Below are 13,628 nucleotides of genomic sequence, written 5' to 3' on the forward strand. Positions count from 1 at the left end.
AACACAAGATAAATGATGAGATTTTTACAAGCATGAGGAATAGAAAATTATGAGAAAATGTAATGTTGATGAGGTGATACTATGAATAAAATCAATACCTTATCACATTCCACATCAACATTGAATTTTCTGCTTCATCACCTGTGTCTCAAAATTGATTATTTGAGAGTAATTTTCTTTATATTTCTTCCATCTGATCTTCCACTGTCTCCCTCTAATTTTTCTGCTTATCATCTAATACTCTGATTTTGAGGTGATTGAACTATTTTATCCTTAACTACTTACCCATAACACCTAATTTTCTCATGCTATGAAAACCATTTTCCCAATGAATGCTAAGTGAATTGTATTAGGAGGCTTCATAGACGTTTCTCAGAATTTGAATCATCAGCTTTTCCTAGACAGAAATAATTACTTCACTCAAATATCTCATAATGTAGAAATCCATTGAGACATATATGAAAGTCAGATATAATTTTTAAATTACCTTATTTATAAAGAACCACACAGTGAATTTATACAATGTTTATAGAACATATTAGCCAGTATGGACCTTGTAGTAATTCATTAAAAGAATTATGAAAGATTAACCTTTAAATTCTATGCATATAAGCAAGAAGATAAATTGAGGTCTATATTACATAAATATATTTTTCAAAATATGGTTTAACTTATTTTGTTCAAAGATTAATGAATCAGTCAATAACTATGTCTTTACTGACCACCTTCTAGACTCCTACAGTAGAAACTGTGGATAGCTACAGAGGAATTTAATAACATGATCTTCACTCTCATGCAAGTTGCAGACAAATTAACAATTAGTATTCACACTTTGAAGTGATATGTGAACATACAACAGCATTGTGGTAAATAAACATATATGCATATAAGTAAGTATGCTAACAATTTTGGAGAACACTAAATCAAGCACTGATTTTAGAGAAGGGGCTCTTCTGAGTCACATATGGAGAGTGGGGAACATAAAAATAGCTATGTTTATTCTTGTCCATGACGGTACAGTGAAATGAGAAGTCTTTTCATTGCCCCTTTCATGTCCTTATTCCTCAAAGTATATATAAAAGGATTAAGCATAGGAGTCACCAAACTGTAAAACAGGGACATTAGTTTGTTTTTGTCTTGGGAATTAGCTGCAGAAGGTTGCACATACATAATAATCACTGGCCCATAGAAGAGAGATACAACAATAACATGAGAACCACATGTGTTAAAGGCCTTCTTCTTTCCCTCTGAGGACTTAATCTTGAGCACTGTAGCTACAATGAACCCATAGGAGACAAGGATAAATGACAAGGGCACCAGGGAATAGAACGCCCCCACAATGGAGAGCATAGCTACATTGAATGTGGTATCGACACATGACATCTTGATCATCACGGGAACCTCACATAGGAAATCATCTACCTTGTTATTACCACAAAGTGGCAGCTGGACTGTGAGAGATGACTGGAGCAAGGAGTTAATCAAACCACTTAGCCATGCCAAGGCCACTAGGAGCAAACAGAGTCGCTGATGCATGATGGCTGAGTACCTCAAGGGCTTGCAGATGGCCATGTAACGATCCAAGGACATCACAGCTAAGAGGATGCATTCAGTGGCCCCCAGGAAGTGAAACATGTAAAACTGGGTCACACAACCTCCATAGCTGATAGACTTATCTGGGCCCCATAGGTTCAACAGCAGTTGAGGGATGGTGGTTGCTGTAAAGCATAGGTCCAGAAAAGAGAGGTTGGAAAGGAAGAAGTACATAGGGCTGTCAAGCTGAGGATCTACCCTGGATACCACAATAATTAAAATGTTCCCCACAAGAGTGCAAATGTAAAAAATCAGCACCATTACGAAGAGTGGCATTTCTAGCCAGGGATGGTCAGAGAAACCCAAAAGAATGAAAATCTTTGGGATACTTGAGTTGCTTGGGTTCATGACTGTTGCTGCTTTTGTTAGTGAATTCAAGTCAATGTGAAGACATATTTCCGTATTGTCTTTTCTTGTGGTCAATTAATTCTTTTATATAAAGAATATTATGAAGGTTTTTTCTCTGCGATGTAACTCCAGGAAAGTGATTTGATACATGAAAAATAAAACAGTGAGTCCAAATGCAAAATTATTATTTGCTGTGCATCTAAAAGAAAGACTAGCAAATATGTCTGTTTTTATCCAAGAAATGTAATACAGTATTTTTATAGAAAATGATTAGGAAAAGGGAAATCTAAAATTCCTCTTATGTTAGAAAAATAACGAAATGAAAGACTATATCTGAAGGACCACATGTACTGACTTGCCTTATGTGTACAACTCTTTATAGTCTGTTCACCTTCGCCATGCTCTGGATGAACATGAGTTGACTTAAGTAAGTTCAGAAATCATTGTGCTCCAGCTAGATTGGTCTGATGGGAAAGGAAACAAGACATATTCCTATTTGTAAGTCTAAGCTTCAAATCCTAAAATGATTTTTGCCAAAACAAAACATTTGTCAAAAAAGAAACATGCACCCAAAAGGAAATATTCCTTAAACATGATCAATATTTGAAAAACAAGACAATAATTGGTTGTACAACCAGTTGATACAGATCATTTAAGGCACCAGTGCTTAAAAATTACAGTATGATGTATGTTAGTTTGTCACACTTGCATTTGTACTCATTTGACAATTATGTTCTATTTTTTGATTTATTATATTTGTTTCCATTACAAGGATGAGTATATGTGTATATGTGTGACCTGAGTTATGATGTAATATGCATATCTCAATATAGACAATGGTAAAAAAAATTGAAAAATATTGGTCTAGTGGGGAAAAAAAAGAAAACAATAATCCTGGGTAAATTCTATTGCCAAAATTAACACATATACCCTCTATGTGTTGCTTAAAGATTTGGAACCTCCCTCATTTACCTAGTTATGCTGAGGATAGACTAACTCAATATGTGTGATTACACTTTATTAAGTGTTATACTTAATGTTGGCCTAGTGATTTTCATTGAGTAGATTGCCCAGTTTGACTATGTCTATACCTGATAATTAGTCTTCTTTAGGTTGTGTCCAAATATTGAAAGTGTTCATATCCCCCCCAATGTCTTGTAAAGAATTGCACTTCTATCTTGTAATTTCCCCAAATTACTCACATCACTTGACTTTATTCTGATGTTAATAATATTAACATTTTTATGTTAATTCACATATATTTTAGTTAATGGAAATGCCCACAAATGCATATCTTATTTCTATATTATGTTTCCAAAAGAAGCATGCTTCAATATTTTAGGTTATAATGATACTCATTGTTATCAAAAGTGTCAATTTACCCTTGCCTTTTTTGAGCATAAAGATATTTTACATAAAGGTCCCAAAATAGATAGATTTGTGTAAAAATATAAAGTCAATCAAGCTAAGCCATCACTTCCTCTCATATATTAATACAATACCTACCTTGATTCACTGTTGATGTTCAATAGTAGAATTTTATTTTCTTGCAAAAATACACATTAATCTTTTCTTTCCATTACAATTAAATGTTAATTGGAAACAAGAACTGAAAATTACTTCTGTATCCAGTGACTTTACATTATAGCACAGGTTATCACTTTGCTTATTTGATTTGAAGTATCCCCAATGTTTGAAGGTGTAAACCTATTTTATGCTAAAATAATTGTTAAGGAAGGGTTCTCACAAAGTTGTGAAACATTTTCTTCATATAGATAATGAATCCCAATGGATATTTCTTAGCAAAAAAAAAAAAATGCTATAGAAATTCCCTAGTGTATATACTAACTAGCTTCTAACTTTCTACCAGCCTCTATAAAATGAAATAAATATTTAGAATTGTCTTTTTGTATAAAATGGACTCAAGACTAAAAAACTACTAGAAAATCCAGTCTGTTTCAATAATTTCATAGAAAATTTATTTGATTAACAAAAAATTAAGACATCAAGATAGATTTTGATGTCAAGATAGAATTTTCTTATATTGATATTTTTCTCAGAATTTTATACTTTGAGATTTCTTCTATAAAAATGCAGGCCAGTTTTTTATGTATACAGAGAAAGAGAAGTAGTGACCTTCCAACAGAATTCTAAGGAAACAAAAAATTATTGTCTTCAAATCTTTCTCCCACAATAGCCTAGCACAGTGTGAACATTTTACCTGATCTAATATTAAATTCTATATTAAAATTCCTCATATTCTTGAAATAATAAAGGTATTATTTCAAGAATTAACATAAGCAGTTTCAGTCAATCTGTAAATATTTGTTCAATGCCCACTGTGTGACTTTTTTGTATATTTCAAATATGACAGTGAACAATGACAAACTAAAATTTGGTGTGATGAATCAGAAAAATAGTATATTTTTTCTTATTCTCAATAGCAGTTAACTTGGCTCTAGAATGACTGAAATAGTAGTGAAGTACTTCACAAGGTACAAACTAACACCTGGTAGAAAATACATATTGGGTTCATTAGATTTAATGTAGAGCCTATAAGTTTGAAAACATGGGTCCTGAAACTTTCAACCTTCACCATTTTCACTGTTCAGCTTTACTGGGGTGTAACTGACAAATAACACTGTGTAAGCTTAATGTGCACAATGTGATGATTTGATATACATACATATTGTGAAATGATTACCACACTAATTATAGTTAACACATCCATCGCTTCACAGTTACTTTCTTTTTGTTTTAAGAACACTTAAGATCTACTCTTTCAGCAAATTTCAAGTCTATAATACAGTATTGTTAATTATAGTCACCAGGATGTATATTAGATTATTAGAATTTATTCACGTTATAACTGAAAAAAATTGTAACTTTTGACAAATATCACCTCATTTACCCCCACACCCAAGAACCTGGTAACAATCAATACACTCTGTTTCTATAAGCTCTATGTTTTAGAAAAGGAAGCTTATGCAGTACTTGTCTTTCTCTGTTTGACATTTCTATACCATAATATCCTTAAGGTTCATCTTCATTGTTGTAAGTGGTAGTATATGTCCTTCTTTTGTATGACTGAGTAATATTTCACTGTGCATATATACCACATTTTGTTTATCCTTTTAACCATTGTTAGGCACTTAGGTTGTTTTTAGATTTTGGTCATTATGAATCATGCAATGAGCATGGGTTACAGATATCTCTTTGACATAATGGTACTTTCTATTATTTCTTTTATTTTAATTGATTTTTTAATTGATGTAACATTGGCTTACTTTATTGTTGTTGGTATTTTGAAAATATAGGATCCTCCCACCTCAGTATCACCACTGCAGTTCATTTCATCCATATACATATGTAGAAGAGTGATTACTGGATTATATGGTATTTGTATGTTTGGAGGAAGCTTTATACTTTTTTCTATATATGGTTTTGATTTGCATTTACCACATAATTAGTAATACTGAATACCTTCTCACTACCTGTTGGCCATTTATATGTTGCCTTTGGAAAAGTGTCTATTCACATCCTTTGCCCACTTTTACATCAAATTATTTCTTTTTTGCTATGATTTATGTAAATTTTATGTAATTTTTATATTAACTATGTCAGATGTATGGTTAATGAGTACTTCCTCTCAATCCATAGATTTTTTTTTCATTTTTGTTTAAAGTTTATTTTGTTGTGCAGAACATTTTTTAGTTTGATGTCCTTCTGTTTGTTTACTGTGATTTTGCTGCTGGTGTTGTCAACATCATATCAAAAGAAATCTTGCCAAAGCAAACATTAAGGACTTTCCTCCATTTTTCTATTTTTAGCAAAGGAAAAATAAAACAAACAAACAACTTTTCAGCTTTGGTTAGTACACATAGATCCTTGATTCATTTCAAGTTATTTTTGTGAATATTGTTAGATAAGGGTTCTCTTTAATTCATATGCATGTGGTTATTCAGTTTTCTCAGTACCAGTTATTGAAGTCTACCCTTTGATCTCTATGTTTCTATTTTCATACTAGTACAATGCTGCTTTGACTACTATAACTTAATATTACAATTTAAAATCAGGAAGTGTGATGCTGACTTTGTTATTCTTTCCAGGATTTGGTTGCTTTTAAAGTAATTTTGTGATCAAATACAAATATGAGGACAGATTTTCCATGAATTCTGTGAAAAATGGAATTGGAATTTCCATAAGAATTATAGTGATTTTATAGATGGTTTTGGTTAGCATGGACTGCTTAACAATACTAAGTCTTCTGATTACTGAATGTAGAGTATTTACTACTTGTTTGAGTTTCTTCAATGTAATTTGTTGATGACTCATTTTCAGTGTACAGAAATTTTACCTCTTAGATTAAAATTTATTCCTATTTGATACATTATTTTTGATGCTATTGTAAATGGGATTTTTAAAATTCCTTTTTCAAATAGATGGTTATTATTTTTTCATATATTTATTTTATAACATTGTTCATTTTTGCACAGTATTTGATTTCTCCCCTCAGGTGTAATCCCCATAAAATTTCCACCACCTAATCACCAATGAATCGTCACCATTATCTCTTATGATCATCCCTCCCCATTACACTTCCAACTTTTTAAAGGAATTTATTCATCATTGGTATATTTTTTGCAACATTAAAACAGAAAACTATTATGGCTAATTTATCCTCTTCAATTTGGCATTTAATTGAGCAATTATTCAATGGAGTATATAAAGCTCCTGGCTAATCTATCATTCACCATACTTAATCATACAAGATGTGAGGATATGTGAGTACCTACTAGGTTGCTTCTATTATTTTAAAATGTTCAAATATTAAGTTTTAAATTTTATCATTCAAGGTGAGTTATTTTTTGAAAATAGCCTTTGATCAGAACTATTCTATATACTCACCAATAAAATAAAACTATTTGATAGATGGTTATTCTGTTGAAACAAAGTATTTTTGAATATTTATTTTGCTTTCTGGCTTTGATGATTTTTATTCTATTTTTTTTAGGTAACATTAGTTTAAAACACTATATAAATTTTAGAAATATAGGTTGACAACACTTCAGAAGTATGTTACCATACCATACATACCAAAAATAAAAACAGTCCTTTACAATAGTCCATTAATACCCTTCTCCAATTGCTGTCCACTCTCACCTCCCCTTGTTGTAGCATCAACTTTATAGTCACATTTCTAGTGTTTGTTTTTGGGTGATGCTTTGTTTGGCTTTTTTGTAGTCCATATATATTTGAAACCAGTTGGTATTTGTCTTTCTCCTTGTGACTTATTTTGCTTAACATATTCCTCTCCAGTTCCATCTATGGTGTCACAAATAGCAAGAGTTCATTTTATTTTTTAATTACACTTATTCTTTCCCCTTTTTTTAAAGATTTATTTATTTATTTATTTACTTATTTATTTATTTATATAAGCACTGGGTACAGTCAGAAGCACGGGAGGGTGAGAGAATTCACCAGAGCCAGAGCGGGGAACAGAACAGGCAGACTGATGAAATACACTGCTGAGGGGAGCAGCAGAGGCGGCAGGAGAGGTCTCTCGCCATGTGGGACCCTCGCTGGCAGCCGGGGATCGAACCGATGGTGCAGCGGCTGTGGGCAGCTTCGCAGCCCAGCGCTCAACCGCTGTGCCCCCAGGGGAGGCCCAAGAGTTCATATTTTTATAGCTATATAGTGTTACACTACATATTTATCTCACATCTTAATCCACTCATCTGTTGTTGAACATGTAGATAATTTCCGTAATTTGTAAATACTGTAAATACTACTTCAATGGACACAGAAATGCATATATCCCTTTGAATAAGTATTTTTGCATTCTTCGGGTATATACATGGAAGTGGAAATGCTAGGTGGTATGATAGATCTATTTTTAATATTTTGGCAAGTCCCTTTCCCCCCTTTCCTTGACAATACGTCTTGTTTCTCTCCTTTTTGATATGGGTCATTTTTAAGGTTGAGGTGATCTCATACTGTTCTAATTTGTCTTTTTTTGATGATAAATGATAATAAGTATTTCATCATAATCCTGATGATCATGTTATATCTTCTATGGAAACATTTTGCTCTTCTGCCCATTTTTGATTGGGCTATGTTTGTTTTTTGTTAATATGTATTAGTTATTTATGTATCTTAGATATTAGTCCCTTGTCAGTGCACAAATATTTTCTCCCATTTGATACGGTGTCTTTTCATTTTAATGATATTTTATTTTGGCATGGAAATTCTTTTCATTTTGATGCAGTCCTATTTGTGCATTTCTGGTTTTGTTTCTTTTACTGTTGAAGTTGAGGTCTCAAATATATTCTTGAAGTATAGTAATTTTGCCTGTTTTCTTCTATGTGTTTCATAGTTTCAGGTCCTAAATTCAAGTATTTAGTCCATTTCAAGTTGCTTTTTGTGTGTGGTATGAGAGAGTGGTCTAGTTTTATTCTTTGCATGTGGTTGTCCAGTTCTTTGAATACCATTACTTGTAGAAATATTTCTTTCTCTATTTTACACTCCTTATTACTGTGTTATAGATTAACTATCCATATAAGTCTTGTTTTATTTCTGGATTTTCATTGTGAAGGAGAAAGAAAAGTATTCCCTCAATAAGAGTTGCTGAAGGAGTTTTCCAACACTAGATTTCCCCTGCTATGAATAATAAATATATATTTCATATTTGAAGAAATCTACCAAAAAAAAAACAAGGAAATTAATGAAATCAGACAAAATGAAACTAGAAAATCTTTATATAACAATAATCACCCTAAATGTAAATGGACTCAACTCACCAATCAAAGGAGAGTGGTTGATTGGATCAGAAAATGAAACAACCAATCATCTGCTGTCTCCAGGTGATTCAGCTAAACTTCAAAGATAAATATAGGCTTAAATAGTAGAAAAGTATATAAGAAATAAACTTGTACTATAGAGATGATTGCATACCAATTGGTGGATATAATCTATAGAGTTTTCAATAGCAGAAAGGAGACCTAAGTCTGTAACTATTTTCTTTGAGAGATGGGACAGGACAGAGATTAGGAAGAATGGAGAAAAGATGTGGAGAGGGAATAGGTTATCCATTAAGGAAGAATCAGTGTGTTTACTGCAAGGAAGAGGGATATTGGAAGGACAGGTGTCTCAGGTTGGTAACAAGGAAGTGGAGAAACAATGAGGGGAGGGAAAGGAAAGGAAACAGATAGCAGCATAGAAGGAAGCTTCAGAAAACGGTCACAGAGGCAATGCAGGTGAAGTAAAAAAGAATGAAGTAGTGTAGAGGGAAGAAAGAAGATGAAAGGAAATCCAGTAAGGGGGTCAGAAGAAAAGTAGGAGAGTGCAAGGGCTCCACTTAATATGAAAAAGTCTGTTGTGATGAACTCTGGAGCCCTGAGTAACTGTCACTCTGAGAGTTCATTTGATTGGGTTTGGATTTTTTTTCATAGACACTGAAGCAACTATTTGGTTTTCAATTCTAAATTAGCTTGGTCCAGTAATAGGACTGTACCCGCCACTGGGGTTATGGGGAGACTGCAAAAGAAAGCCTTCTAAAACCTCTGAAAGCTCAATTTGTTGATATAAATCTCCAACATAGCTTTCTATCGTGGAAGAGTGACAAATTTTCCTTTTTTGGTTGTGACCTTTTAATTAATAGAACCGCAAATAACTAGCAGTTCAACTGCCAAAGCACCAGAGTCTTAATTGCCAAACTGTAAGGGCTGGAATAGACACGTTGCAGGTTTTCTGATCCCATGCAGACTGGGTAAAGGAGGAGTCAGAGTCCTCAGCGGTTTTTTGCAGGTCTTTTATTGGGGTTCACCAGACATATGGCAAGCAGGGGTGCCAGCCCCCAGCAAATCCTCACTCTATCTGGGCTCTCTGGCATTCTCTGCTTCTGCTTCTTCTCTGCTTCTCTCTTGGCTTCTCTTTTGGCTTCTGCTGCTGCTGGCATCCCTGTGACGCCGCCCTTAAAAGCACAGTCTTAGCCCAGGTGAATCCCATCTACCTAGGCACACACCCTACTCCAGGTGCCCGCCATCAGGCATGCATTCAGGACAAGGATCCATCACCTAGCCTGATGGCGGGAGGGCAGAAAAGCCTGACATTTTTCCTTACCCTACACAAACCCAGCAGCTCCACTGTCAAGAGGCCAGCAACTGTTGAAGTGCCAAAAGACCCAGCGGTTTAGTTACCAAACACTCCAGCTCTACCTTTTCCCCCTCAACTCAATTAAGGAAGTCAAGTTTGGAAATCTCCATTTATACCACCCACTTGGCTTAGAAGTTGCTCTTCACTGTTTCTCTTACAGCATTAATGTCAAAAAGTGAATAAATTGAATCTAACCATCATATACATTAGTTATACTCAAATTGAAAGACATTGTTCAGTAAACAGCCTGCTCTTCTCAAACAAAATATTAAGTTTATTAAAGACAAAGACTAAGAAATATATCCAGATTGACAGAAACTGAGCCAAGACAAGTAAATCCAATTTGTGATTCTGGATTAGATCTTTCTTTAGGATATATATTCTGAAGTGCTTAAAAGTATATGTGTGTTACTCCTTAATGAATTAGGGTATATTTTAAAAATGCCTATTTTTTTATTATTATTATGGACAGAGCATGATAAAGCACCCTTGGGAAAATATCAGCATTTGTGAAATCAGGTGAAGGTCCAGGGCAACTGGACCTATTTTTCATTTCCGTGATTTTGTTGATGCTGTTGTACTGTAACTGTTGAAATTTTATTATGTTTGGAATCACTTGAGACTCTCATAACATTGGATAGCCTAAGCCCTGTGTTTTTAAAATGCATGTGTGACATGTTATCTGGAAGCCAACAGAAGAACAGAGAATGAGCCTATCTGGATGGTAAGCCAGAGTTAGTTTATGTGATTACCTAGATGACCTATATGTACCAATAATCCTTTACTGCTCAGATGCAATACTGTTAGAGTGGCCTGAAGTGTCTTAACCCTGCATTCCTGGGCCCTACAAGTGGCTGGTACAGCCTTGCAGACTGGGTGAAAACTATCCTGCTGTTACAAACAGGATGAAGGTTGAACTCTACACCCTGACATCCAGATTGCTCAAGCTATAGGGGGTGCTGCCTGTCTAGTGCCATGGTCTGAATGTCATGAGTAAGGGCACTGTTGGGAAGGGGGCAGAGAGGAGCAGATGTTTTGAGAGATTTAAAAGGAGCAATGTATGTGGGCTGGCTCTCTTTGTCATTAGAACTGCTCAGCTAACCAAGTGGGTGGCAAGGCTTTGTGCCCAGTGGGGGTGAGACAATTTCAGCAGTGACAGGCCCTTGCCATACCCTGCCCATTCCATTAACTGAAACTCCACCTCCTTCCTCTCTTTTGGTAACTGGACACTATCTTCTCCCTATACCCTGCTAGTTTTCCCTCTCCCTTTACCCTAATTTTTGAAATAAATATTTTTTCTATACCAAAACCCCACTTGTGTCCATTGTAGAGCAGGTAACCAGACCTAGAACCAGTGAGAGATGTTCTGACTTGGTGTCTATTTTAGACCCTTTGCTTGGTAACAGTTTGAGAAATAATTGGGTATGTGTATGAGAAACATGGTGACCAGGTTGGAGCATAAGATGAAGTGGATAAAGATTGAGAGGTGAAAATTATTGGAATAAAGAAGCCAGTATAGCCCTCCCAACCTGCAATTTAAACTATTTGTTAGAAATTGAGGATGAAAATGAGAGACTGAAAACAAAAATAGAGCCTATAACCATGAAGTTCAACTCATCAGCCTAAGTATCATCATGACAAGCATAGCAGTGTGGAAACTTCCCAGAAACAAACAAAAAAAAAAAAAAGTGCCATTTGGCAATGTCCACATTTATCAAGAATATCAAGACTGAAACTTTAAAAAAGAAAATAATGGAATTGCAAGATGTAAAAAATCAATGAAGGAGGCAAAAAAATATGGAAATAGACCAAATGGTAAAAAATGAATCTAACCTAGAAGATGCAATGAGATTAAAAAAGAGAGAGAGAGGAAAAAAAGGAAAATGAAGGATGGAATACTTTGAGCATTATCTGACACCATGAGGATAAGAATCATAGAAATCCCAGGACAAAAGGGAGAAGAGAGCTGAATAAAAATACAGGAAGCTAAAAGAGCACTACACAACATAAAGAAAGCAATTCTTTATTATGCAAGTTGCATAACAGTAATCTTCCAAGAGTTCAAGACAAAAAGTTCAAGGTAAGGGGTTTGAAAGCAATTCTACAAGCAAATGGGACCCAAAGGAAGGCAGGAACAACCATACTTATATCTAATAAAATAGACTTCCAGCTAAAAGAGTTGAGAAGGGAAAGAGATGTATACAATATAATGATCAGGGGACAATACACCAGGAAGGTACCACACTCATTAATATATATTCACCAAATGCAGGAGCACTAAAATATATTAGATTGTACTATCAAATCTGAAACAGACACTGGGAAAAAAAGACACGTAGTAGGAGATACCCCACTGTCACCAGTGAGACAAAATAAACACAGGCAAAATTGTCCTAACAAAGATCTAGACCACGTGGACCTAACAAACATCATAGGACACTGCACCCCCAAAATCAAATGCACATTTTTTTAATGTGCCATAAATTATCAAAATGAAAATCAACTACAAAAAGAAAGCAAGGAAATCCTCTACCACATGGAGACTTAGCAAGACACTACTGAAAGGCTTAATAAGTAAATGAAAAAAGAAAAAAAAAATACCTATGACAAATGATAATGAGGCTACAACCCTCCAGACTGCATGGGACACAGCAAAAGCAGTATTAAGAGGCAAGTATATAACAATACCGGCCCCCATCAAGAAAGAAGAACCCAAATAAATAACCTAATCTCTCTTTTCAAGGAATGAGGAAAAGAGGAAACAAACAAATAAACAAACAGACAAACAAACAAACAAAACCCAAAGACCAGTCAAAGAAAGGAAAGAATAAATGTAATAGAAGATAAAAATTCATTAAAAAGATCAATGAAGTAAAAAAATGGTTCTTAAAAAAATGAATAAAATAGACAAACCTCTGGCAAGACTCACAAAGAAAAGGAATAAATTTCAAATGAATAGGAACAGATGAAAGAGGAGGAATTGCAACAGACAAGTCAGAAATCTAGAGGATAAAGATTTACTACGAACGTTTATAAACAAATAGGTTCAACAACCCCGATGAAATGGACAAATTCTTAGAATTATACAATAATTAATGTTTCATAAGGAAGAAGAAAACTTGAACAAACCAATTACAAACAATTAACTTGAAATCAAAGCTCTCCCAAGAAACAAAAACCCAGGACCAGCTGTTTTCATAAGTGAGTTCTACCAAACATACAAAGATGAACTGATTCCTAACCTTATCAAATTATTTCAAAAAATTAACAAAGAAGGGACACTTCCAAATACATTTTATTAGGCAATATCACACTAATACCAAAACCAAACAAATACAATACACAAAAATTAAAACTGCAGGTCAATCACCCTGATGAACATAAATGCTAAAATCCTCAATAAAATCATATCAAACCAAACCTCACAATGAATTTAAAAGATTTTAAGCCATGAACAACTGAGATTTATTCCAGGGACATAGGAATGGTTCATCTTCCAAAAATCAATCAACATAATTCACCACATATACAAA

The 13,628-nt window shown here is 34.2% G+C and overlaps 1 protein-coding gene across 1 annotated transcript; it reads right to left on the bottom strand.

Annotated features, from left to right (window-relative positions):
* Nucleotides 1-996: 996 nt before the first annotated feature.
* On the bottom strand, nucleotides 997-1,941 carry LOC311167884 (olfactory receptor 2B11-like; the record flags this gene model as incomplete). The annotated part of the gene is made up of 1 exon (XM_084229040.1): nucleotides 997-1,941. The coding sequence occupies one exon, from the start codon at nucleotides 1,939-1,941 to the stop codon at nucleotides 997-999; it is 945 nt and encodes a 314-aa protein (XP_084085166.1).
* Nucleotides 1,942-13,628: the final 11,687 nt, after the last annotated feature.

The sequence above is a fragment of the Talpa europaea genome (genome assembly GCF_964194135.1).
Source record: "Talpa europaea genome assembly, chromosome: 2".
Taxonomy (NCBI): Eukaryota; Metazoa; Chordata; class Mammalia; order Eulipotyphla; family Talpidae; genus Talpa; species Talpa europaea.